Genomic DNA, 27935 nt, shown 5'->3' with positions numbered 1-27935 from the left:
GACGCCTGGAGTTTCCAGGCGCGGCAGCGGGATCCGGGGGGCGTCAGCGGCCGAGGAAACACCCGATCTCGGGGAAGGGGGGGTGGGGGACGACGGACACCCCGGAGCCGCCGGGGCAGAGACGGGAAGAGCGGAGGTGTCACTCGTGACCGGCCAGAGGCAGCCCTCCCGCACCCCGCCCGGTACTCACACAGCTCGGAGTACCGGTGGCAGCCCCGTCCCAACTGCTGCAGGTAGCGCTGCAGCACGTCCGTGAGGAGGTGGCAGGCGCTGAGCTGCACCGAGTCCCAGCCCAGCGCCTGGCAGATCTGCGCCACCGAGACCCTCAACAACGACCTGGAGTAACTCTCGCACATCCCGCTCCGTGGACTCCACCGCAGCCCTCGCCGCCACTCTCTCCGCCCCCAGCGCCTAACCTCAGCAGAGCCCTCGAGTCATCCTCTAGGGCCCCCGCGGCGGGGAAATCGTCCCCCCGACCCCTGGCGACCACCTCAAAGCGCCAGCAGCACGGAGCGCGCCAGCCTGAGAGCCGCCATTTTGGACTCGCTCCGCCTCCCGCTGGACGGCCGCCGGGGCGAGGCAGCACTAGTCGAACGCTGAGCGCGCCCCTGAGGAAGCTCCGCCCTGTTGGAGCGGAGCGATGGTGCCGGGAGCGACTGGCGGGCCTGGGGGGACGCAGGGAGCGGCCGTGCCGAGCGCAGGTGGAGGATGCGCCCGAGGAGGCAGGTGCTTGGGGCCTTCGCGGGTGGGCGCGCTTGCAGGGGAAGGGAGAGGGGGCTGTCCCACGTACTCGGGATATGCAGCTGAAATCCGAGTGGTAGAGAGAAGTGGGCGCCCGGGAGGTTGTTGTGCGTGCAGCAGGGGCGGGGTTTGGGGCGTGGGAACTGCAGCGCTCCCCCCAAATGCGGGTCGGATCTGGTCTGATCTTGCCTCGGCTGCTGCTTACCATTGTAGAGGTTAAGTCAAGTCCGTGCTGCTCAGAGTTTATAGATAGAGTCAGGCGAGGGAGACAGTAGCCTCCGTGCAAAATGTAGCAGAGCACCAGAAAACTGAAGATCAATCGTATTTTAATATAGCATTTAAAAAAAAACGACTGCCCCCCTCATTCTTATCCCAGCCCTGGGTCCAATAGAACTCCGTTGCCTACAGAGTCTGAACAAGTACCTTCAATCGATGCATCAGGCTGAGAGATTGGGGGTTCTCAGCCCCAGCCAAGTGTTTCCCCAATGTCTGCACATTGCCAGGAGTCGAGACTTTGTGATACATATCTCGAGTTGTAAATATTCGGCATACATTTTTAAAGTTTTAATTTGCAAGCCAAACGAATCCCACAGCGAAGCCAGACTCACCCTGTGGGTAGCTGATTGTAATGGATGAGCTAATGGTCTCTTAAATATGCCGTTTTGTGCTCCCCGCCCTCTTCAAGCTTCTGGGGTGTTCCTTTCTCCCTTCCCCTCATCGGTCTCCTCTGTATTTCTCTGTCAGTTTCTTTATGCTTATACCTGGCACAGTGCACTTAGTATTTGAGTTTATGCGTCTTTGCCAGTAAATTGTGTCTCTGAGTGGTTCCACATTGTCCCTACAGGGAGTATTCCAGACCTGTTCCACATTCTCCCTACAGGGAGTATTCCAGACCTTTGAACATAATAGATGCTCAATTTTTAAAAGTCTTAGCCAAAAATGTGGTGCTTCAGCCAAATGACAGTTCTGCAGAGAACTGATTGGCGGCAGGGTGCCTATAATATTTTTTCACTGACTCTTGTGTCTTCAAGATTATCGGGGACCTTTTGGATACTAACTCTATGGGACACTTGAAGTCCTGGCCTTACTTGACCGTTTTGTGGCCATTTGAAAGTGTTAAACACTACTTTAATTTTGAAACTCTCTTCTACCTTGGATTTCACAACACCTTGCTCTCTTGCTGACCCTCCAGAAGTATTGAAATTCTGGATCCTCCTCTCCAGCTCTATATTAGACCCCTCTTCATTTGCCTCTGTGTGTGTGTGTGTGTGTGTGTGTGTGCGCGCGCGCGCACAACTCCTTAATCTTTTATTTCAGAAAATTTCAAACCTACAGAAAAGTGTAAGCACAGGTATATACTTCACCTAGATTCATCAGTTGCTAATGTTTTGTTACATTTACTATATTCATGTATACACATACTTTTTTTTTCCAGAACAGTTTGAAAATAAGTTGCAAACATCATCACACTTACTCCAGAAACACTTCAGCTTGTATCTCTGCAAAGCACAGACATTCCCCTACATACCCATACGTCACAGGTTCAGTGCCCCAGGAAGTCATTTCTGATAGAGATCGGCCTACAGGTTCATTAAGGAGTGCTCCTGGAATCACCACCTGTGCAAGGGGAGGGGATCGCAGTCACGTTCAAGGAGACCTCAGCCAATCCCAGCGAACTCTAACGCTGGTTTGGCGTCTCAGATCTGCCCTGGTGTTGGGACAAAGGGGCTGGGACTTTACATTCCCATATTGACAAGTTATTCTACGAGGGCTTCCCGGAAAAAGGGCGTGCGATCTTGGGCGAAGGTGTTCTCTGCCCTGAGGCCATTCAGGGAGAGCTGCAGTCCTTCATTCCTGAGGGGATCTGAGCAGCACATTACAAGATTCAGTCCCGTCCTGCCCTAGTGTGTTTGGGCTAGCATAACAATACTACAGAGTGGGTAACTTACAAACAACAGTAATTGATTTCTCACAGTTCGGGAGTCTGCAGGTCTGAGGTCAGGGTGCCCACACGGTTCTCTTCTAGGTTGCAGACTCGTGGGTCCTTACAGGGTGGAAAGGGCAGGGGAGCTCTGCGGCTCTCTTTTATAATTGCACTAATCCCATTCAGGAAGGCTTCACCCTCTTGACCTCATTGCCTCCTGACACTGTAATAAGTGACGATACCCAGCGCGTGAGTCTGCGGGCAACACAAACATTCAGGCCATAGCAGCTTTGTGCTGTGAGATCCACTTCTTGGTGTGAGTGTGAGGAAGTCCTCCAGGGTTCCAGAAGGCCTCTTCTCCTAGGAAAAGCACAAAAGAGGAAGGACAGAAGACAAGTCACAGCCCCGACTGCCGCAGCCGTGGCCCCTGGTGCTTATGGGTGTCCTCCTCCACTGTCTGTTCTCCATTTCTGTCGCCTTCAGCTGGCGCCACTACGGGTCCCCATGGCTTTCCTAGCGGCCTGACCCAGACCTGTATCTGCTAAGAGGCCTGAGCCCCCTGTTTCCACGCTCTGTTCAGACAGTGCCCACTCGGCCTGTCCGTGGCCCACGACACTGGGCAAGAGAGTACCAAGAGGCACCCGACCAGACCATTTGGGTGCCAGACAGTCCTTCTGGCTGCCCGTGGTGTGCCTGCAGTGTGGCCTCCCAATGATCAGGGGCAGTTACTCTTACCTGCACAACGACTTCTCTCTTTGCCTGCTGGCCCCTCCCTTATTTAAGGGCCTGGCTGGCAACCGTAGCTAGTATTTCAGTGGGACTCCTGCTGTGCCCCAGGGTGAGGGCATTTCCCTCTTTTGCAAATTATTATTTGCAAGTTATTACTATCAACCTGGAGCAGCCAGAGCTGCAGGGACAAGAACAGTTTCCAAGGTGGGTCACTGGAAGAGTTTTATTTGTAGGGACCAAACTGTCAAATGATACGTGAAGATACCGTGGGGATCACCGGCCCGGCATTCTCTGGGGCCTTAAGGATGCCGCTGATTTCTGCCTTCCCCTGCCCCAGAGCTCCGGGGCCACTCTCAAAAGCCTGGCTCAGCCTTCCCGCTACCACAGTTCTGACCCCACAGGCCAAGGAACAAGCAGAGGTTGTGCTCGCCTCCCTCCACGTCTAATCTGCTTACGCATCCAGGAATTCGGGAATCCACCGTTGACTGGGCCCCTCAACCCAGGGATCCAATTCTTCATTTGTTTTCGGGCCTCATCTGCCCCCCCCCCCCCGCGACAGAAGCCAACAGTGGCTCTGCACCTCCCGGTTCGGCTCAGCTCAGCTCCCGTGTTCAGCAGGCCTCAAAGGGTGTGAGTATTCCCTTTCTCCAGTGGACGGTTCCTCCAGCAAGTGGCTGTCGCTTCTTTTGCCGGAGGAGTAGGGGAATCGCCCTCCTCTCCGCTGGGCGTTGCAGGGTCTTTCCTCCTGCAGACTCCAGAGTTTCAGGCTGAAAATGGCCTCCGTTCCAGACGTTGGTCAAGGAATCATGGCTGTTCATCGAGGCGACCGTCCTTGGCCACCTAATCACGTATCCGTGAATTCCTTGGATGGTACAGATTGAGGACACCCTGCTGCGCTGCCCGTCTGTTTGGCCCACCCCTGCCCTGTGAACCGTCTCCAAAGCTCACCAGGTGAGCTTTCCTTCTTGACCCCTTGACTTCTCTTATCACAAGCGCATTCATGATACACGCATAGGCACAGCCCTGCCGTCTCCACCTTGCTTGAATATCTGAACACCTACACATCATGCCGGCCGGTGAAAGTTTTACAACCTGTGCCTTCCCGAACTACCTACCTTGTGCCACGGGCTTTTTCTGCTCCATCTGCGATCAGTGCGGAGGTCTCGTGGCCCCCCAGGTGTCTGGTCCAGCATCCCCTCCCCCACCCCCTTCCAGTATAAACTGCCTGGGTGGGACTTTCCGGGAAGCAGCCCCCCGAGGTGCAGATTGGTCTGCAGGAATGCCCTTGGGGTCTTGGTCCAGGAAGGGAAGAAGGTAGGCTGGGGGGAAGGGAGGCACTGTCTGAGTTCAGGCAAGGGAGGACTGGCTTTGTACTCCCACACCGAGCGGGCGTCAGCTGCCCAGGAGGGAGGGGGCCGTGACCTTGGGCAGGGCAGTCTCCAGCTGAGGCAACTCCCAAGAGGGTAAAGTCGTGGAGGGTGGTGTTCCAGAAGCTGGGGGAACACATTCCTCCATCCTGCTGGGGGGTGTCCTGCTGGGGGGTCTCGGAGGGGCATCATACTTTCCATTACAGCTCATTACCATTGTCACACACTATGTGACATATAGTCATAGTATTATCTAGCATCGAGTGCGTATTCAGATCTTCCCTTGGTTTCCAAATGCCTTTTCTAGCTTTTTAACTGTTTAGTCTGGAAACTAATTAAGAATCATTCATTGCATTTTGTTGTCACCTCTAAAGTCTTTTCCAGTAAGAGCAGCCCCCCACTGTTGTATGTACGACTTTCATGTATTTATTTATTTACGGTCTTTTATGACAACATTTTTGCAAAGTCTAAAACTTCTTTTTTGGACTGTTACTTTATAGAATGTCTTGCAGTCTTTTGGTTGCTTTCTCACCTGATTAGATTCAAGGTAAACCTTTTTGGCAACAATATTCCTCCGCAGGTGATCTGGACTTTCTGCCCAGTAACAGCAAGGGTCATTTTGTGCCCTCACGTGACAAATTCTGGTCCCTAAGTATCTCCCAGTCTCTCCATTGTAAGAGGTCCTTTTCTTCTTTAACGTTGAAATTAATAAGTAATCTATAAGGTGATACTTTGAGACTGTTTGAATTGCCTGCTTCCCCACAACCTTTCACCGCTCTGGTTTTATGAGCATCTGTGTCTTTCCTCTTCTTGAGATGCTGGCTACACTGCTGGTTACAAAGGGGTGATCTTTCTATAAAGTTCTCTCATTTTTTTCTAGTACGATATTAGTATGTGGTCAGAGATTGATTTGTATCCAGTGAGTTAGAATCTCTTAACCATTATTATTCTTTGGCTGCTTAAATTGTCCCATATTTGGCCAGCAGGGGCCCGTTCGGGCCACTTGCTCTATTTTGGCATGGCCCTGTCATTCACTGGGGGTTTCCTTATTTTGTGACACGAGTTTCCAGGCTCACGGTACGCTTTTCCCAGCCCCAGACTTGGAATCAGCCACCAGGGGTTCTGGTTCTTGCCAGTGACAAACAGTATTTAGACACCAAGATCTGGGTTCTAGACCCTGGTTTCAATTGTGTCAAATGTTTGCTTTCTCCTCTAATGCCTTTGCCTAGTTTTTAAGTATTTGTCCTCTTTTTATACTACTCACTCCATTGATTTTCATGGTTACATAAAGGTGACTCTCCAATATAACAGTGTATCCCAAATCTTTCTCGAGGTTCAGACTAGTGTAACTGGCTGCATCTAGTCAACAACTAGTGTCCCTTTGGATACCCCACATACAACAAACTTCATTAACGTCTGATGGATGCTCCGACCAAGCTCCTCCTTCTGTTGTTGGCTGTGCCTTCCTCCCATTCACTGATAAATGCTCCGTAGATGGTCCGGTATCTAGCAGGTAGTCAGTGCTGGATGAGTAATGCCTTCTGGAACAATTCATCGTGCAACAGTGTATAGAATTAGAGCACAACTCTGGTTCCTACTAAAAATCCGTGAATTATATACACTTGAAAACAGGGAGATTTGACCACCTGCGAGTTTTCTCTCGATGGAGGCGTTATCTTAAAAGAGAGTGGATTTGGGGCGCCTGGGTGGCTTAGTCGGTTAAGCATCCGACTTTCGCTTAGGTCATGATCTCGCGGTTCGTGGGTTCGGGCCCCGCGTCGGGCTCTGTGCTGACTGCCAGCTCAGAGCCTGGAGCCTGTTTCAGTCTGTGACTCCCTCTCTCTCTGACCCTCCCCTGCTCACGCTGTCTCTCTCTCTCCCTCCTAGAAATAAATAAAAACCTTAAAAAAAAAAATTAAAAAAAAAAAAAAAAAAAAAAAAAAAAAAAAAAAAAAAAAAATAAAAAAAAAAAAAAAAAAAGAGAGTGGATTTGAGGGGAGACACAGTTGGTGCCAAGGAAACAGCACTGGCTGTGAGAGCTGCAGCAGAGGGGACAGCGGGTGGCTGCTGTCCCTAAGAGCAGGGTGTCTGCCGGTTGGCTGACACACGGGGAGGACCCAGGAGCCGGGGAGCCCTGGTTCTGGCGGATCGTGGAACATGGAGGCACTGGGTACTGGGGGCCCTGGGACAGGAGTGGGTTTCAAGCAGAGGCCTGGGGCCCCAGGCACACCGGTGGCATCACTTTCTACTCAGCACTCGCCCTGCATCAGATTCTGAGTATTTTGCAAATATTAGCTCATTCGATGTTCACGACAGCCCCTTGGAGCAAGTCCTGCTTCAGTCTCCCTCTTGTCGGTGGTGAGTCTGAAAGATTGACTCTGCCCAAGGTCCCAGCTGGTAGGGGTTGAGTTGGGACTCCAACCCGCTCTGCTCCACTGAAACATCACTGAATCAAATTTTAAGATATGCAAGGTCTTTTTTTTAATATTTTATTTATTTCTGAGAGAGACAGCATGATCAGGGGAGGGGCAGAGAGAGGAGACACAGAATCTGAAACAGGATCCAGGCTCTGAGCTGTCAGCACAGAGCCCAACGTGGGGCTGAACTCATGAACCGCGAGATCATGACCTGAGCCAAAGTCAGACGCTTAACCGAGCCCCCCAGGCGCCCCAAGGTATGCAAGATCTTAAAAAGGTTTACCTAGTTCCCTGGAAGATGTATCCCACTAGCATTATCAGAGTGGGAAACGTGGGACACAGAAAATGAGATCCAACTTCAGAGAAGGGCGGAGGGAGTCCTCGGAAGGGCTGGCAAACCCAGGACTGCCATGTGCCAGACACAGAACCGCGAAGAGACCAGAACATCGACACTCCAGAGACGCACAGAGGGCTGTTAGGAGGCCTCATGACTGTGGCCTTCTCTTCTGAACCTGTGACGGTACATCATGTTCAGCTGGACAGATTTTTGCTCCTAGGGACTATGTGCTCAAATTCCTGTGTTTCTTCCTGCTGTGTTGTCTAGAACACACAGTCCACCCTCTCCGGAATGTTCTGCTGGCCTCAAAGCTGGAGATAGGCCTACACGTTTAGAAGCAAAATAAACCCCTCCATGTTGCACCCATTCCTTGCTAACGTTACTGAGTGACCTGGTACTCTGAACCCACTTCCGTGTCTGTCCGATGCCTCACAGCCTCATTCACAGACCCTTCAAGTGACTCTTGTAAACTCTCAGTGAAGCTGGAAAATAACCGTGGATACTGTTCAGTTTATCTTCCCCCAGCAGCCTCCTCAAGGTCAGTACTGTCCTCTACAGGTTTGCAGCAGCTAACCAGTTTTTATACTACTCCCTGCTCAGTTCATTCTTATGAAAACAGTTGTTGGTAAAATAACAAAGTATTTGAAGAACTTTTTTATTTTTTTAATGTTTATTTGTTGAGACAGAGCACGAGCAGGGGAGGGGCAGAGAGAGAGGGAGACACAGAATCAGAAGCAGGCTCCAGGCTCCGAGCTGTCAGCACAGTCTGACATGGGGCTCGAACCCATGAACCGTGAGATCATGACCTGAGCTGAAGTCAGTCGCTTAACCAACTAAGCCACCCAACGCACCCATGAAGAACTTTCTAAATTATGTGTATTTAATGGTTTCTTAAAAATGGGGTTTTAAAATGATTTTTATATTTTTATATACATTATTCATAGTTCTGTAATTTATATATTACGGTACATATTACTTATACTTCTTGTAATTTATATACTTTGTAATTAGTAAATAACACTTTAGTGTTAGTAAATAACACTAAACTCCCTGTTTTAGATAAATAGGAAAAACCTGGTATTTTGGATGGCCAACATGTGCGTAATCAGGTCAGGTATCCAATCTTACTGGTTATCTGTCAATGTGGAGTGAATGATCATAGTGAGGTTTTTCAGTGCTTGGAAAAGATTTATAACGTAAAGGAATTATATGCCTGAAGTCTATACCCCATAGATGGTAGCATTTTTACTTCGTTTTCTTGGATGTTCTATGAAGGTGCAGAAGAACGAAAGCCCGGGCCTGTCGCCTCTCCCCTCAGCCCTGACCCCAAACATGCGGGGCTCCGGAAGGCTCTTCCAGTGCGGTGCCTTCAGGGCCTCTTCAGTTGTCCCCCTACCAAACGTCACTAGCAGTAGCATGTTAATGTAGTTCCTTAATTAATTATCTTGACAGGGAGAGAGAGACAGGGAGGGAGAGAGTCCCAAGCAAGCTATGAGCTGGCAGCACAGAGCACGATGCGGGGCTCGAACTCACAACTGTGAGATCATGACCTGAGCCCAAACCAAGAGTCGGACGCTTAACTGACCGAGCCACCCAGGTGCCCCGTATGTCACTTATCTTTAAAATCTCATCTTGAAAACTATTAACTACTGTTCTTACATAATAAGACAGTGATTTTCTTATGGTAAGTTGTTTATTGTAAGATAATTTACAAACACCTTGCTGTCTTTCGTAGTTGAAACAACAATTTCTTCTCACAAGGACAGCAGTATGCTAAAATTGAATCAGCCGGCTGAATTTTCCTTCTTTACCTGAAAAACAGTACAGAGCAAATAAAACTCAGTTTTAGAGGGAAAAATAATGATGTTTCAAGAGACAGTACACATTTAAGTGGGATTTAAAGAACTGACTTAACATAATAAAATGTTACTTTATACTAGTTATTCTCAGATTTTGGTCTGGGACCTTTCAATGGGGTCCATGAGGATAAACCTCTTCTTTGCCTGTTTTACTCATTCTCAAGTAAATGAGTAATGAGTAAATGAGTAATTCTCAAGTAAATGGTAGCGTGTTCCAGAGCCTACATGGCCTGTAATATCAAAACAGAATGAGCACAGATCGATGGGAATCTAGCCCTGTTCTATTACGTCAGATGTGAAGGGGTCCTGACACCGTCAGGTTTGAGAACCACCACTCTTCACTCTTCTATATTTAGTATGTCAAAATAATGCCAATTCTCTATCCTTAAAATTTATTTAATAAATCTTGAAGAAAAAAAAAAAAAAGCCCCTGGCATTACCCATATGCTACCGCAAGCTGGCAACTACTATAAATGGGCCAAAATCTAAATCTCAGAGAATCAGTTTCATGGTTACTAAATCAGCTTCAATTATAGCTGCTGGATTTCTTTTCTGGAGGGTTTGGGGAGAGCGTATGAAATAACACCACTTTACCTCTTGTCTGAGGATGAACCTTGGTTTTCATTAATCCCTGGTTATTATGTTAGAAGAAAAAGACAAAACAAGCCAGTCAACAAGCAATCCATGCTAGTTAATCAGGTATCATTTCCAACTAAAAACATCCATTTTCTCAGTGTCTGGAGCAGATCATGTAAATTCGTTACCAAACTATTCCTTTAAAACAGATTCAATGACTGTTACAAAAAGTTACTAATTTCAGTCTGGTTAGAATAGTAAGACCACGTTCATGCAGGAAGGCAAGACTCTGAAGGTATAATTTAAGCCCCTACTTTTTCTACAAATGGCACATAACACACTACTGAGTCGCCAAGTGTGTGTATGTAGGAACATCTCTAACGGAGTAGCTGAGGGGGTCACAGAGTGTGTGTGTGCCCTGGGTCCCCAGCCAGGGTTGCATTGCACAGCCAACCCTTTTTTTGTTTTATTTTTAAAAAAGCTTTTAAACATTTATTTTTAAGAGAGAGAGACAGCATGAGCCGGGGAGGGGCAGAGAGAGAGGGAGACACAGAATCGGAAGCAGCTCCAGGCTCTGAGCTGACAGCACAGAGCCCGACGCGGGGCTCGAACTCACAAGCTATGAGATCATGACCTGAGCTGAAGTTGGACGCTTAACCACTAGGCGCCCCACAGCCAACCCTAAATAAAGGATTCAGGCTACCTTTCTAGAAAGCAAAAATTTAATGGTCAGTTTCTGATATTCTGATTTTCTGGCCCAATTCTGAGTTTTTCTGTCCCAATCTCCTCTCCTCGTTCCCCGACTTTGCTCCTCTCCTGCAGGTTTCCCACATTTCTAGTCAACACAGAGTGTGGCCCCCAATTCTGCAGACGTCGTAGCCTCACGTTATTCCCAGTGCCTCTTTTTCAAGAGAAAGTAAGACCCTTGGCTCTCTGGATCCCACAGTCCCTGGAACCTTCGGAATGCAGCCCTTTCCCCCAGGCCTCCTCGCACCTGACACCCAAGGAGGCCACAGTCAGCCTTCGCGCAGGACAGTCAGCAAGGAGGATAATGAACGATACGCTGCCCGCACTCCGTGATGCTAACACAACGTCAGTGACTAGACTGAGGTCAGGCTTGGAAAACAAAAGACGACCAAGGACACCCGGGCTAGCAAAGCTGACGGGTCCGACTGACAACTTACAGAATGGCCTCCAACAGTATTATTTGTGTCTCTAAGACATTCTGCCCAGTTTCTACCCTGGAGAGACAGATAATTCTTAAGGACCAACTTAAATTCCACCTTAGTGAGGAACCTATCTGTCCGATTTTTGAACAAGGAGCCACATCTTCACATACCCAACGAAATATTATTTCTCCTTCTTCTGAACCTACACTTTTTTTCTTTAAATGTTTGTTTCTTTTTGAGAGAGAGAGAGAATGAGAGCACACAAGCAGGGGAGTAGCAGGGAGAGAGAGGGACAGAGGATCCGAGGCAGGCTCCGTGCTGACAGCAGACAGCCCAATGGGAGCTCGAACTCACAAACTTTGAGATCTCATGACCCGAGCCAAAGTCAGACACCTAACTGACTGAGCCACCCAGGTGCCCCTGGACTTCCACTTCTTACGGTACATCACCCGTCTGCTCGACAAATATTTACTGAGGAAGTATATGCCTGGGGACCGGGCTACAAAAGCGAGTCAGCCACAGCCGCTCCCAAGCCATGGGAGCACACAGGCAGCTCAAGAGGCAACTCCTAATAAAACAGTGTAATCAGTGATAAAGGTGTTCAAGACACAGGGTGTTCAAGAAGGGCACCCCACCCAGACTGTGAAGGGGGACTTCCTGGGGGTAAAGGATTCTCTCAGCTCGGGAAAGACCAGACAGGAGGAGTCTGTCAGCTGAAGAACCCAGGGTGCAGGGGGAAGAACAGGGTGGCATTTCAGGCAACAGCACATGACATATTTGTAGATCTAGTACATTCATGTGGTTGAAGTTCAAGGGAAGTGAGAAATGGCAGCGATAAGGCTAGACTGGAGAGTACTTGTGGCCAGAAAAAACAGGATCACAGATGCCAAGCTCAGTTGTTTTTGCAGGATGATTATGCACTTGGTATCTTTTTTAATTCAGGAGAGAAATGACAAGGATCTGCGTTAAGTGGGCATAAAGGGAAAATTCAAGGCACATTTGAAGGTAAAATTTATACCTTAGTAACTAATTAGTAGAGGTGAGAATGAGTCAAAGATAACCTACTACACATTTTATCACTCATCACAATTACCTGCAGATGTTCGTTATGCTGTTAAGAGTGTCTAACCCTTGACAGAAAGTGTCACACCCTTGGACACTGCCTAGCACTGAACCTGGCATATGGTGGGTGTTCAGTTCAGTCATTGTTTAAATAGAATCCTCAGTTTTTAACCCTGATTTCACAAATGTCAACATATCTAGACAACCAAGAAACTTTCTTGAGGAAAATGGTACATTATCTTATACTGACATAAAAAACTGAGTAAGTAAAGAACCAATTTCTACAAGATTTACCAAAAACCCAAGATTTATGTGAAACCAAAACCCAAACCAATCCTATACTTGGAAAGCTTGGTTTATGATGTTTTAAGTTCCAAAGACAGATTTTATAATGACAACAGAGTTACCTACATCCTTATTCCTAATGCTTTAGGAAAGTGAAAGCTAGCAATTTATTGATTTCTAAAAAGAAGAAACTAAGTCTAAAGGTTAGAGCTGAGACAAGTGGAATGAAGCAGACAGCCCATTTTCACCAAATCATTACAGCCTAGGAGTACGGTCCGACATTAAGCAATGGATCATTCCACCTTTAGCAAAACAGAGCGCACACTCTCAAACCCCCAGGCAGCAAGCCGGCAGACACGGAAGACAAGGAAGGAAGCGCGGGAGGTGGCCGCCACTACTTACAGAGCCGCAGCACCAGAGATGATTTCGATCAGCTCCTTCGTGATGACGGCCTGGCGCGTGCGGTTGAATGTCAAAGTCAGTTTGTCAATCATCTCAGCTGTGAACAAAACAGAAGGATCAGACAACAAAGCCTAACACCACGAGAGCATAAGCTGTTCATTGGTATGTTCACAGGCGTATGTTGCTTCATTTAAAAATAAGAATTTCCATGTCCTTGGGCACCAAAATTGGCCTCTCAAAAAAATTTCAGGAAGACATTGTTACCTCTTCTATGGATACCTCTCCAAATACTTGCAAGTTTACTTCCTACCAAGTAAGATATACTCTTTTAAGGCAGAGAACATTAATTTATCTTTTCAGGTAAGAAAATTCAAGGAAAGAGATGGTCACTGGTCAAAAATGTCATGGACCCAGTGGCAGCACCGGGCTGAGCTTCTTGCTCTTGTTTCCTGGCCTACTTGACGGTGACGTCTGTGAGGCCAGGTCTCTGTGCCACTCTCAGAAGAGAAGGCTCTTGGAAGAGATCCGCCGTGCGCTTACAGGCGTTCTTGCTGGCGTTGTCCATGGCCGTCATCCTGGCGCTCTGCTCACTCGTGGTGGACTCCTTGAGCGAATAGTAGATGATGTTGGCCAGAGTGTATTCTTGGTAATTCCGCAACACGTCAGCATCGATATCATCATAGATACTCATGCTCTCTGTTAAAACAAGCCACACAGCACACAGGGTGATTTAATCAAAGCAGCCTGCTAGTGAAAACCCTTAATAATTACAGAGCAGAAGTCAACAACGTAAGATAGGTTAAAACACTCAGTTCTAAAAGTTTCATCCAATTCCACACTATCGATTATAGCAGATTTTCAGCAAAATATAATGGGTACACAAAGCATATGATATTTAGCTGCAAACACTTAATAAAAATGAAGAAGCCAACAGCTGAAATAACTTCACTACATTTCCCAGTGTTCTGAAGTCCTCTGGATGGCACCAGAGTGCCTGGCACAGTGTCAGCAATACTCAAATCTGGGGGGTGTGTTTTCATAAAAGAATTAATGACAACACTGAAACTCGTATAGTGAATACAAAACTCCCAAATTAAGCCATGTGATTACTGGGGAAATCTGCACGCCTCCATCAGGAAAACAAGAGGGAAGTGGGATATTGAAGGGGGGCAGAATTAGAAGCTGCACTCATCTTGACGGTACTGTATTTCATCAAACTTAAAATACTATGACGATAACCCCTGTCGTATACCATTAAGAATGAAAGAACATCGTCAATTAAGGATGACACACCACTGGTTGGCAGAAGCCTCCCACAACTTCAGGGACACTAAAATGCTACAAAGTGTACATCTTAACAGATGAAATATTATCTGTAGAAGGGGAGCAGCCTCCGGAGAGAACTGAGGGGGTCACTGTGCACTGGCTGCGAGCACCACTCACGTGGCTGCCCGGGTCCTGCCTGTGGCTATGTCGACCCACGGGGTTCCCAGGGCTGCAAAGCCAGTTCTAGCTAGGCGTTCCGATCGCTGAGAATGACTTGTTTATTTAAGTTCAATTAATGAAGGAAAGCAGTGAGGGTCCTTAGAGACACAAAAGCCACTGATGGAAGGTGACAGAAAGAGTTGAACATCATCGTGCTCCCACTGAGACGGACCCTCCTAACAAACATTGTTTTCCTGAACGTACCAGTCTCTCCTTTCTACACAGAAAAATGCGTCTCATACAAAAACCACTTACCAGCACTTGCAACAGTGTCAAGGGAAAAGATGGGCTTTTCTTCTGTCTTGTAGGAGATAACAGACCTAGAAATTGTAAAGCAAATATAAATCTCAAAATAATATTTCATTATTTATTTTTAGAGAGAGAAACTGCGAGTGGGGCAGAGGGACAGAGGGAGAGACAGAATCTTAGGAAGGTTCCATGCGCGGCACAGAGCCAGACGTGGGGCTTGATCCCACGACCCTGGGATCATGACTTGGGTTGAAATCAAGAGTTAGCCGCTCAACCAACGGAGCCACCCAGGCATCCCTCAAAATAGCATTTTAAACTGCTCAGTAAGCATTTACTTATTTTAAATTATGAACGTAAGCATTGAAAAGGTTTGAATACTAAATTTTTCTTGCCTGAACCGATTAAAGATGATAGACCCTTCATCAAATTCATATCCGGAATTTAGTAGTTCAAGGGCAATGACAGATGCATCTCCAAAAGTAGGAGGTTTTCTTCCCACTTCTTTGAAGGACACCAGAAACTGGTCAGAGTGAGTCCTACAAGAGAATCAGGGGATCACACAGAATAGTGTAACCACGGTTCACTCTGACATCTCCAGGCTGCGCTGGCTGCTCAGAGTCCTTGTGTGTATAAAATGCCAACAGCTTGTGATACTCTTGTTGGATGCCACTTAGGGGCTGGACGAAGGAGAAACACAAGACAAGGAAAGAAATCTATATATTCTGAAGCTCCTGAAATAATAAAAACAAAACAAAGACCTCTTGGGGGGTATAAAAGTAGGTAACCAAAAAAAACCACCATGTCAATGCTAACTGGTTATCAGAGACACCCCCAGTTATTCATGCTGGCACCCACTTAGACATAAACACTATCTATTTAAATTACCTGTGAAGTATACCCCTGATTTTATCACCAATTCCAACCAGCATAACTTCCTTCCCGGCCGCTGTGAGTGTGGCCACCTCATGTTTCATCTGTTTGGCAACCGAGGAATGAATAGCACCGCAGAGCCCTCGATCAGAGGACACCCCGATAAGGAGGTGCTTCTTCTTGTCTTCAGGAGCCTTAATATCCGCTTTTTCATACAGAGCTTAAATACAAACAAAGACAAGAATTTTAAAATATGTAAAGCACACTAAATACAGCAATAATCCCTAATTTATAAGTTGGCTATTTTCAAAATGATGCACTTAAATTTAGGTGGCATCTAACTAATCAAAGCTGTCTGTACTTACTCTGTTTACAATCAGGTTGAAAAGCATAAAGGTTTAATCTCTATATGATAAAGGCTCTATATGATAAGGGCCAATTAATGGCCAACTTACCTCAAGTACAGACAAAGAAATCTCTAGTACAATTGAAGAGCTTGTAAAGGGGACTAAATTACAGAGTACCAACTTATCTAGATAGACCTCTGAAGGATGCAAATAAATATTCAGCATATAACCAAAAAAGTAGGAAGCAAATATTTACTGACATGCTCATATAACCTGCATATCAAGCTCTTAAAAAACTGTTGGCATTAAAATACCAGATGCCCCCTTATCTTGGGGACTGCTTTAACGACCTCGCTTGGTTGGTCTAGCCTGCTGAGCAGCATAGGCCAAGAGGGGATCAAACAGGATGAACTCGGCACGGATTTACGGGGGAAGTGGAGGAAATGGCTGTGGAGGAGGCATTGGAAGGAGACAGAAGAGCCACCGCATTATGACGCAGGTCTGGCCCTTGGGAAGGAGGGAAGAGGGGTCGGGTGTGCGCCTCAGGGCGAGTTCAGCAAGTCTGTGGCGGTGGGGGGGGCGCAATCTCCCTGGGACGCGCCGGCTGAGTCCCCGCCAGCTCCGGTACTGGCCAGGCCCAGGTGCAAGCGCAGGGTGAGCCCGAGCGGCCAGTGCCCCCGCCGCTACACGTGCATCTCCGGCCGCCACATGCACCTGTTTCACGCCAGTCCTGATGCCCTGTCCTCACTATCAAGCAGAGATTCTCAAACACCAGTACCCGAGGACCCTCCGCAAAAAGCAGGGGGAAGCGAATACTCAGCCACAAAGTGCAGGAGAGCAGAGAGATTATTTTTTTAAGTCTCCTTTTATATCGTATATTGTGCAGCGTTAACATGCCTGCTGAGAGACTTTAACGTAAATATTCACAATGATCAGCCACTTAATATCTAGCAGTTGATATTTCGTACAAAGGACTTCAGGCCAGATGGTGGTCTTGGCTTGAATTTTTAATATTTTATCACAAATAGTCTAATCTGATATCTGAGGCAGTTTCTTCTTTATTAGATAATTGTGTGGTTATAGGCTTTGGAGAGAAACAAATTCATTACACTTATACATAGCAGCAAGAAAGGTGAATCGTGAAATGACTTTCTCTCTTCATACAAACAGGCCAGAGTAATTTATCAGCCAGTCTTTACTAAGCCACCAACTACGTGCTGTGTATGTCTTGTGCGGCGAACAGGACTGATGAGAGCAAACGGCTGGAGGTGATGAGGGTCGCAGACCCCAAGCCACCGACTCTGCTCCATGCCTGTCATGGAGCTGCTGTTAAAGCGAGTGGCCGTTTCCACCCTAGTGCTCTATCTTTTGCTCACGCAATAATTTTTTTACCAGTAGGAACGGATGTTTAAGAAACAGGGAAGAACACAGGAAAACTTCTGCACGAGGCAATTTACACGTAATATGTAGATACATTAACACACAGATGATACGTACATTTTCCTCAATTTGGAAACCGGGAAGTTTTGCTTTCTTTCCGGCTGCTGTTCAGACATCCCACTCGTGTGGCCACGGGTCCCCTCTGCGCCTGCCCAGTGAGCTCCACGGCAGGGACCGCCTCCCCGCCCCGCAGTCCTAAATCGGCACGTCACAGCCCAACAGGACAAAGTCAAGCACCCGATCTGAACGCACCACATTTCCAATTGCTTGATTAAATATTTAATAATCTAGGAAAATTTTCAGAGTATTTTAAACATTCATGGAGTCACATACAGTGGTTAATAAACAGACTGGCTTTGAGGCCAAACCATGTGAGGAGGTGACCCAGGGCAAGTTCCCTGACCTCAGGGTCTCTCGTCTGTGAACTGGGTTCTAGCAGCTCAGACCCTTGCAGGGCTGCTGTGAAAACTGAGTGATGTCAAATACTCAGAATGGGCCTGTGGTCAGGGAAGCACCAGATAAGAGCATCAGTGCTGACCGTCATGTTCTGGCCTGTGACAGGCTCCTCTCCTCTCTTACCCAGAGATCCCGTTCCGTACACCCGGGCTGGCTTCAGCTCCCGCTCAGCTCGGGCGTATTTTGCTGCCGCCACCATTTTCATAGACTTGGTAATTTTCTGGATGTTTTTGATCGATTTGAGTCGTCTGGTAACTGAAAAACAGAAGTGGTGTGTTACGATAAAGGAGTTATAATTTTGCTTGTAAAATTTATCGGAGTATCTTTCTAAACTGCAAGGTAGGATCATCAGCACTTAGACCACCGAGCAACCGCATGACGCTCAATGAGGCTTCGAGTCAGAACGAGTACTGAGCAAAGGCGAAGCCCAGCTGCTATGGAGGGTGGGCGGGTGGCCGCAGAGAGCAGCGCTTCAGGCACTTAAAACACTTACATATGGTTTTCTCTGGTCACCTTACTGTCATTCTACAGACAACAGCATCAGAACAACCACGTGTCGCCTCACACTGGTCTTTTCCAACACAAGTTCAATGTCATATGCTAAGACCTAGATTCATTTTATCAATTTTGACCAAATATACGATGGGCTAAGGCAGCATTTTTTTTGATTATTTGTCAAAATTTAGTTTTTCTTAATCACATATTGAGATAAAGTACTTACTATCTTTTAAGGTTGCCATATTTCGAACTTGGATCCTGAAAATAAAAGTTTTAAAAATATTTTAGTTTATTTAAAAATCATTGTAATACACAAGAAACACCTTCAAAGTTAATAAATTTAAATACCCCATGAAGAAACAATCTATCAAGTGTAGGACCCTGATACATGTATATTTATAAATACGCGCTTTTTTATAATTGATCCTTAATATGGACACCAAACCCTATTACCAGAGGCCTCAGTTTGCTTGAGGCAACAACACAAAGCATCCATGGCCGTCAAATGGCGTTCACGCACACTCCAGTCCCCCCGATGCCTCTGCCTAGACTGTTTCCACAACAGAAAAGCCCTGCCCCTTGTTGGGCTTCTAGCTATACCTCAAACCACGGTCAGCCACCTCAAAAAAGCTACCTTGACTTCCTTATGTCACTGAAACCCTTTCAAATTAACACTTAGATCAATTATACATTGTAACATGATCATGTGTGAAAGTACAGTTTATTTACTTTTTATTTTTAAACATATATATACTTTTAAGGTTTTTTTTAATTAATTTATTTTGAGAGAGAATGTGAGCTTGAGCCAGGGTAGCTCAGAGAGAGGGGGAAAGAAAGAATCCCAAGCAGGCTTCACCTTGTCAGTGCAGAGACTGACTGGTGGCTCAACCCCTCAAACTGTGAGATCATGACCTGAGCTGACACTAAACCGACTAAGCCGCGCAGGTGCTACGCACTAAGCAGCTCCTATGCTCCAGGACATGGTCTGTGACCACAAGATGCACTACTATCTCATAAAGATTTGTAAAACTAACGATTTACATACAACTTACAGTAAGTATTTTTTCTAGTCTTTACGATTAAAGTGCTAATGCATAAAAGTAAAAATGATTTGATCTAAGGGCACCTGGGTGGCTCATTCAGTTGAGTGTCTGACTCTTGATTTCAGATCAGGTCCACACTTGACCATGGAGTCTGCCTGAGATTCTCTCTCCCTGTCTCTCTCTCTTTCTCTCCCCCTCTGCCCCTCTCCCCCTACCATGCTTGCTCACTCTCTCTCTCAAAAAAAGAATTGACTTAAATGTGTAGACACACAAACACACACACACACACACACCTGAATGATAAATGCAAGAGGACTGCCACCTTACTAATGAAGACAACACGTATCAAACAAAGTCTGTGGAAAGCACAAAATGACGCTGGAACATGGATGGCATGGAGACTCCCAGGGCGGCTGCAGCAAGGATCTGAACTAAAGCAAAGCAACAGGACCCTAGATTTATGACCAAGTTCTTAAGAGTGAAAAGGAAAACATAAGAATGATGTCTAATTCCGTGACACGAATAGATAGTGTTGACATTAACCTAGACAGAAAACTGGGGTGGGGATGATCTCACTAGAGATCATAACTTTTAATGAAAATGACATAGTTAAAAAGACCCTAGGACGAGGTGGAAATGTCCAGTGGGCTTGGAAAACACATGAGATTTTTGAGACTGAGGTACGGACCTGTAACTCATGGAACATGGAACGTGGTGCCAAAGGAGGGAAGTAGAAATGGAAGAGAGACCCCTTCCTAATCCTCTGAGACCAGCAGGGCCCTCATATCAACCAGATAAAATCATTGTAAGAAATGAAACTTAGAGGACATTAACACTCATTAATACAGATGCACAATTCCTCAATAAAGAACAGCAAATTGAATCCAACAGGGTATTAAAAAGAATTATACACCACAACCAAGTGGGATTTATTGCAGGTATGCAAGGCTGGCTCATCATTTAAGAAAATCAGTCAATACATGCAGAAAATTTTTTTGACAAAATTTAATTCCCATTCATGGTTAAAAAAAGAAAAGAAAAGAGAAAAGCTCTCAGCAAATAAAGAACTTCTACCCAAACAAACAAACAATCTTAATGATGAGAAGTTAGGAGTTTCCCCCTAAGATAGGGACTGAGGTGAGGATATCTGCTCAGCACTCCTATTCAGCGCTGTACTGAAGTCCTGGCTGATGCATTTAAACAAAACAGGAAGTTAAAGATATACAGATTGGGAAGGAAAAACTAAAGCTGCCTTTGTTCATAAATGGCACAACTGTCTGTAGAAAATCCCGAAGAATCGGCAAAAAATCTGGAACCAATTACAGTAAGGGTTGCAGGGAACAAGGTCAATGTATACAAAAGTCAATTTCTTTTTTTGTTTTTAATAGCAGCTATGAACAATTGCGGTTTCAAGTTAGACACTATCCTAGAACTGCAGACTTATAAATGATGACAATGGTAAGTTTAATGTTATGTACATTTTACAACTTAAAAAACACAGAAAAAATATATATAAAACAACAAAATATGCCACAAGAAAACTACAAAACTGATGAAAAATGATCTAAATAAATGGAGCAATGCCACATTCATAAATAGGAAGATTCAATGTTTCTAAAATGTCAGTTCTTCCTAACTTGATCAATACAATTTTAGACAAAAACCCTAACAAGTTATTTTGTGTGTATCGACAAACTGATTTTAACGTTTATTTGGCAAAGCCAAGCACCTAGAAGGGCCGACACACTACTGAAGAACAAACTCGGAGAACTGACCCCACCACCTGATCTCAAGACTTTCTGTAAAGTTACAGTAATCCTCAGACTGTGTGGACGAGGGATCAGTGGAGGGCGAGAGAGCTCAGAATTTCACTCCAAAGTGAAATCGAAAACAACAACAAAAACAAATGAATATACAAACAACAAGTAGACTGAGACCTATAATAAAGGACCTGATGAGTGGAGGAGTGGGGGTTGTGCAAAATGGGTGAAGGCGAGTGGGGACACAGGGTTCCAGTTACAGAGTAAGTCAGTGAGGGGAATAAGACACACAGCATAAGGGAATAAAAAGCCCAGACATAGCACCATACAAACAGTCAAATGATTCATGTTTGATAAAGCAGCAAAGGAAATTAAATGGAGAAGGGATACTCTTTTCTACAGCGGTACTCAACACTGGACACCCATATGCAAAAATATTCACCTAGGTAGTTAATCTTATACCTTTCACAAAAATTATCGTGAAATGAGCCATGGGTCTAAAGGTAAGACACAAAACTATCAAACTTCTACACGATGTCACAGGAGAAAATCTAGGTGCCTTGGATAGTATGGCTGTAAGGTTTTACATAAAACATGAAAAGCATGATCCATGAAAGGAAAAAAAAAAGATCAAGCTGGACTTTATTAATTTTAAAAACTTCTGCTCTACAAGACACTGTCAAGAGAATGGAAAGACCAGCCACACACCGGGAGGAAATGTTTGCAAAACACATGTCTGATAAAGGGCTGTTATCTAAAATATACAAAGAACTCTTAAAACTCAACAGTAAGAAAACCACACCAAGTGAAAAAATGAACAAAAGATCTGAACACAAACCTCACCAAGGCAGACAGACGGCAAAAAGATACTCAGTTTTCCTGTCGTTAGGGAATTACAAATTAAAACAATGAAATGCCACTGCACACCTAGAAGAATGGCTACCTTTTTATTTTGTTTTTATTTAGTTAGAGAGCCCAAGGGAGCATGTATGCACACACAGGCAGGGGCGCAGGGGAGAAGCAGAGAGAGAATCCTAAGCAGGCTTCCCGCTGTCAGTGCAGAGCCCAACGTGGGACTCAACCTCACGCTCATGAGATCATGACTTGAGCCAAAATCAAGAGTCACGGATGCTTAACCAACTGAGCCACCCAGGCACCCCAAGATTGGCTATATTTTTTTTAAAAATACACAAAAAACTGGCAATTCCAAATGATAATAAGGATACAGGGCAACAGGAACCCTCCCTGCCTGCTGGTGGGAACGCAAAATGGTTATGGCCACTGTGGAAGGTGGTTTGCATTTCTTATAAATCTAAACAGTCTTAACATATAATACAGCAGCCATACTCCTCGGTATTCACCCGACTGAGCTGAAAATTTATATCTAGACAAAAACCCGCACACAAATGTTTATAGCAGTTTTATTCGCCATCCCCCAAACCAGAGGCAATGGATGTCTTTCAAAACACAAACAAATGGAAAAACAAACCGGGCCCTCCATACCGTGGAGTTACACAGCAGTAAAAACAAATGAGCTATCAAGCCACAGAAGACATGGAGGAGGAACTTAAACTGCATATTACTAGGCAAAGAAGCCCATCTGAAATGGCTCTATACTGTATGATTCCAACTACCTGACATTCCAGAAAAGACAAAACTGCCGCAAGAGTTAAAAGATCAGTAGTTGCCAGGATTTCCGGGAGAGATTTTTAGCCACTGAAACTACGCTGTATGATACTATAATGGTAGATACCTGTCATTATGCATTTGTCAAAAACCATAGAACATACAACAGAGTGACCTTAATGAAACTATGCACCTTAATAATGGATCAACATTGTCTCATTAATTGTAGTACATATACCATGCTAATGCAAGATGTTAGTAAGTGCACAGTCTGTCCAGAGTGGGATGTGGGTGTATGGAACCCTCCATACTATAGGCTCTGTATTTCTGTAAGTCTAAAAACTGTATGAAAAAATAAAGCCTGTTAATACCTTAAAAAACAGACTATGAAATTATATCATATGATCCATTTTGATTATGTGTTTATGTGCATACAAATAATCTGAAAGGTCATAACCAAGAACGTTATTTTAAAAAATCTCTTGACTTACACATTTTACTAGTATTATACAGCCATAGAGAAAGAAATACAAAGAGAAAGGAAAGACTACATGAAAAGTGTTAGATTAGGTTTTAAGAACGGATCCACTGAGGGAAAAGCTAAGAGCTGTCAAATACTGACAAGCTCTGCTATTTCAGAACAGACTTACCTACAAACTGACCATTCTCTTAACATTTTTCATAATGGCATTTGAAAAGTAACATCATTTTTTATGATTTTGGGGGGTATATCAAAATTTTCACCCCAAACATTCTAAATTTATAGAGTGTAAAGAGTGACATTTGGACATTATGGGTTTAGGCAGATATTCCAATTTAGCGGACACAAGTTTCTTGTCAGAGAATATGGTAGGGAATAAATCTGAATTGCATGCCGTATTTGGATGAACACAGAACATTCTGGTTTCCGTAAGAATCCCAGGTGAGAGGTATGAAAAGGCAAGATCGCTTGTGATTCTTTATGCTGTGTACATGCCCTATGTTCCCACTGTGAACTGCTCTCAGCATGGTTAGCTTTTGTTTAGTTCTTAAGATGTCTATGTTAAAGTATTATTATTTCACTGCGTATTTATTTTTGAGAGAGAGGCAGAGCACAAGCAGGGGAGGGGCAGAGAGAGAGGGAGACAGAATCCGAAGCAGGCTCCAGGCTCTGAGCAGTCAGCACAGAGTCAGACACAGGGCTTGAACCCACAAACCGTAAGATCATGACCTGAGCCGAAGTCAGATGCTTAACGGACTGAGCCACCAGGTGCCCCCGTGGGTTACTTTATTTTCAAGTATGATTGGAGTACATATAGACTAACCAGATGATCTCAAATCCCTTTTGGGGCAGCTTGCTGTGAATATTTAATTTTTGCCAACGAAAACATAAAGTTCCGAATCAGCAGTATGTTCTGGAAAAGCACATCATGTCTTGAGAAATCTCAGATTATTGGAGAAATACATCAAAGACAGTGGATAGGAAAAATCACTGGTTGTGGGTCACCATCAAATGCTGCTCCATCAGCAAAGCTGAGAGCAGTGGAGGACGGAGTCAGTGAGGTGCCTAGGTGAGTAACTCTTCATTTGAAGAAACTATAGTTTGAAAGAATGTTAAAGGGTGTACTGTCATATAATACAAAGATTAAGAAAGCAGCAGCAACAAATTCTCAAGGAAAACTAGGAAGTAGATCTAATTCTGACAATAAATGACTGTATGGAAGTCCGTCACCTGCCTTCCACCAAACAATGACCCCTGCACCTCTTCACCAATGACCACCCACGATCCAGCCTTGTTTGGCAAGTACTGTAAACGTTTTCATGCATGAACTGCATCAAGCCGTCTTCACCTGAGTTTATGTCATCTGGTCCACACCAGCATTTCTTCCGCCACACTCTGTTCTTTTCAAGTACTAACTCGTTTAATCCTCACGCTAACTCAACGAACTGTGCACGATTATGACCTCCATTTAATGGATGAAGGAATGGGGGCAGACACAGGTGAGGAACTTGCCCAGGGTACCCGTGAGCTGGCAGTTAAGATTCAAATCCTGGAAGTCAGCTCCTCAGTGGGTCTCCTATACTACACGCTGATGCCTCACATTTTTTTTACATTTACGAGCAAATGTCTGCTACCGCAATCTCAGAACGCAATCTGCCTTTCCTCTCCTGAAATACCATCTCCCTTATTTTCAGTGTATATAATTTGATTTATGGCTATCGGCATCCTATTAGAAAACAGTTCCATTTCAGAGAATGTGGAAGATGAGGAAATAGAAACGTATTTCCCCAAATTTGAAGACTGTTCCCCAAACTTCTTATTTCCATTTCCTTACATGCTACTTAAAAACAAGTTTAACTTCCTAAAATTTAGGGTATTTTACTGATACCCTAAACAATTAAAATAATTTCACTAAGACTTTAATTAAGCCTAATATTTAGTTAATGTTAGTAAGCTAACCTCCCTGAAACAAAAACTGTAACAATAACAAATTGCATTTTTAAGGTTTCCAAAAACCAAAACAGAATGGAGGAAATGCCCCTCCATGGTTTGGTAAAGGCAAAGCTATACTTTTCCCCTTCCAAATTAATTCTGTGAAATGTGAAACATTAAGATGGTTTTTATTTCTGAATTTAAAAGGCAATGATAAGTGGGAATCAAAGGGCACCCAGAGTAACAGAATCCCGTGACAAAGCTTTCCTTCTATCAATGTTTGATGAATATTCATAACCTACCAATTTAAAACCAACATTCTAAAGGAAGTAGGTCAGGACTACAACCTGTATTTGCCAATGTGGGTTCCAATTTAGGAGCCCAATACTAACAACTCTTATTTATTTAGGACAATCCTTTACTATAAGATCGTCAAACTATCTTTTGTTTCTAGGTTGTAGGTTTCTAAAAAATACAATTTTATGCAAAATATCATGTCCTTGTTTCGGAAACTCTTTCCATTTCTTAAAGATCAACTTGGATACTGCTTCAGGTAGAAATACTGACAGAGGACACACGTCACAGCAAGATGGGAAGGAGAGAACGACCCACAAAGTCAAGGCCACGTGTATGTGTTTACCACCACTTTTTAGTACTTTCCACGGAACCAAAGTGGTGCAGGGCAGGCACCCAACTGTGCTGAGTGACTAAAAAATGGGACAGCCTACATGACCGAGAACCCAACTAACGTGACTTCATTCCCAGGAATACTCTTCTTCAATATTAGAAATAAATCTGAGTTAGATGGCAAATCCACCGACATCTTCATGCAGGTATTCACATCAGATTTCCTTCCCTCAGTACCCTAGAAATTTTGAATATGGTTATGAATTCTTTGCTTAACGAAAAACGTACCTGTTTCAAGGATTGCTTTAGAGTCCCTTCACGTAAATTAGGACACAAAAAACCCAGTTTAGTGCTGCAGCTCGTTAGAATTCTTCCTTTATTGTAAAACCGGGGAATTGGTACACTCCGCTTCCAGCCAATAATCTCCTTAGCACCGTGTCTGAAATTCATCCAGCCTCTGTCTAGCTTCAAGACATTTCATCCTATTATACGGTTCCACCCACAAACCAGGTTTATCCTCCTACCGCTTGGCCCTCCAATATACTATTCCCCCCCAGAAACCAATGTTTAAAATCCTTAAACGCGCACGGCAGTTAACAGACGGTGCTTAACCGCCATCTACCTCCTCCTCCTGGGGACCTTGGGGCAATTTCATGACCTTGCAGGGTACTTGCTTCGGCACACTGGTTTCAGGATAGTGCTAGGTGTCTTTCCCTTCCGATCCCCATCAGGCGGATTTTTAAGGTCCCTTTTGCACCCCAACTCCCATTAAGCCCACGGGGCCACGTATTTGACTCGGCGGTGCCCGGCAAGGAGCCTGCTACATGTCAGTGCTTAGCACACGCCTGGCTGAATCGAACAGCTCTTCCTGGCTCATGCAAACCCTGCCCAGCACTCGAGGCATTCAAACGGCGTCAAGGGCACACAGCACAACCGAAGGTCCCCCCACCCCCTCGCTTTGCGGGCCCGGCCAAAACTCCACGACACTCGCTGCCCGGCCCGCAGCAGGCGCTCCCTAAGCGAGTATGAGCGGAATGAATCCGAAACCAATCCTGAAATCAGTTCGGCCTGAAGTCTCAACCCCGGGGTCCCGGATGACCGCTCCTCGTGGCCGTCACCCTGCCCCCCGTCAGGGGACGCGGCCGGACCTTGCTGTGGCCGCAGCCCCTTCTCGCGCCCTCCCCGGATCGGAGGCGCTTCCCGCAGCCCGGGCTTCCCGGGGCCTCCGCGGGACGGGAGGCCGGGCAGGCCGTGCGACCCTCGCCCCGTCCCACTCGCTTCCGCTTCCCCCCGACCGAGCCCTCCCACTCCTCGCAAGCCCCTCGTTCCTCCCGCCAGCTGCCATACCATTGCGGCTGCACGGCCCAGGCCGAAAGCCCAGCGACGCCCGCCCGAGAGAACATGGTGCTACCCGCCCGGCTGAAGGTCGGCGAGACAGGCCTCACCGCGCAGGCGCGGGACCTTCCCAAAGCGCCCTCCCACCCCGCGTTCTCCTTCAGTCTCGCTTCCTCCCGCCAGACGGAAGGAAGCCTCGCGAGCGTTGGCGGAGGCCAGCCTCCCGAGGCCCCACCTCCTTCCGGCTCGCGGCCGGTATTTGTCCCGCCCCCGCTCCAGTCGGCCTCATTCCGCTTCCGGTCGGCCGGGCGCTGCGGCCGAGTCGTCCCGGCTGTGGTCGCGATGGGGAAGTCAGATTTCCTTACCCCCAAGGCCATTGCCAACAGGATCAAATCCAAGGGGCTTCAGAAGCTGCGCTGGTATTGCCAGATGTGCCAGAAGCAGTGCCGGGACGAGGTAAGCGGGCCTGGAAATCCGGGTTCCAGTCCCTGGCGCCGGGGGTGAGGGAGTGGAACTTGAGCTCCCGGCCGAGTGGGTTCTGCGCCGGGCGAGGCAGCGGCTCGGCTCGGCACCGCCGTCCGTCCCTGCAGCCCTGATCCTAGGGGGGCCAGTGACCTTTGACACTTTCTTCCACGGTCGTCCGCCAGAAAGAAATGAAATAAGAGGCTTCGCAGCTCTCATAGACGCGATGCTACTCAAGCTGTCATAAACGGAAGCGTTGAATAGTGCGGTGCCCCGTGCGCGCCAGCGACAGTAACAGTCATCTCTGACTTGATGCGACGCCAGAGAAACAGGATGATCAGGATTCGCCCCTCTTTTCGGGACCAGATGAGAAAGTTCTGGCACAGCCCTCCTCTGACAAGCGTTTACTGAGCACCTGCGGGGTGTCAGGCCCAGGATATGACTTACTGTGGTGAC

At 46.1% G+C, this 27935-nt stretch overlaps 3 protein-coding genes across 5 annotated transcripts in view; 1 reads left to right on the top strand and 2 right to left on the bottom strand.

Moving 5' to 3' along the window:
• LOC120219791 (transcription initiation factor TFIID subunit 3-like) overlaps nt 1–545 on the bottom strand; it is a 101728-nt gene extending 101183 nt beyond the window's left edge. Inside the window, exon 1 of the mRNA XM_039216652.1 lies at nt 191–545. Coding sequence (XP_039072583.1) covers nt 191–356 — 166 coding nt within the window. The 5' untranslated portion in view covers nt 357–545. The remainder of the gene's footprint in view (nt 1–190) is intronic.
• Nucleotides 546–9189: 8644 nt separating this feature from the next.
• On the bottom strand, nt 9190–27162 carry ATP5F1C (ATP synthase F1 subunit gamma). Of its 2 annotated transcripts, XM_039216649.1 has the most exons (10): nt 27030–27162; nt 18437–18471; nt 17839–17970; nt 15488–15692; nt 14995–15138; nt 14609–14673; nt 13409–13564; nt 12869–12965; nt 9969–10005; nt 9190–9326 (listed from the first exon to the last, which is right to left on the bottom strand). In XM_039216649.1, exons 1-9 carry the CDS (start codon nt 27083–27085, stop codon nt 9999–10001), a joined length of 897 nt encoding a protein of 298 aa, XP_039072580.1. In that variant the 5' UTR covers nt 27086–27162; the 3' UTR covers nt 9190–9326; nt 9969–9998. The 2 variants fall into 2 exon arrangements, with proteins under 2 accessions (XP_039072580.1, XP_039072581.1); XM_039216650.1 differs by lacking the exons at nt 9190–9326; nt 9969–10005 and having other exon boundaries at nt 12865–12965; nt 27030–27085.
• A 159-nt stretch (nt 27163–27321) lies between these two features.
• The window catches only part of KIN (Kin17 DNA and RNA binding protein), a 32647-nt gene continuing 32033 nt past the window's right edge, over nt 27322–27935 (top strand). For both annotated transcript variants that reach the window (XM_039216647.1, XM_039216646.1), the window contains exon 1: nt 27322–27473. In XM_039216647.1, the coding sequence (XP_039072578.1) occupies nt 27360–27473 (114 nt within the window). In that variant the 5' untranslated portion in view covers nt 27322–27359. The remainder of the gene's footprint in view (nt 27474–27935) is intronic.

This window comes from Hyaena hyaena, unplaced genomic scaffold (assembly GCF_003009895.1).
Source record: "Hyaena hyaena isolate Hyena2069 unplaced genomic scaffold, ASM300989v1 scaffold_647, whole genome shotgun sequence".
Lineage (NCBI taxonomy): Eukaryota > Metazoa > Chordata > Mammalia > Carnivora > Hyaenidae > Hyaena > Hyaena hyaena.
The sequence above is the reverse complement of the archived record's forward strand: the minus strand, read 5'-3'. Positions and strand labels throughout refer to the sequence as shown.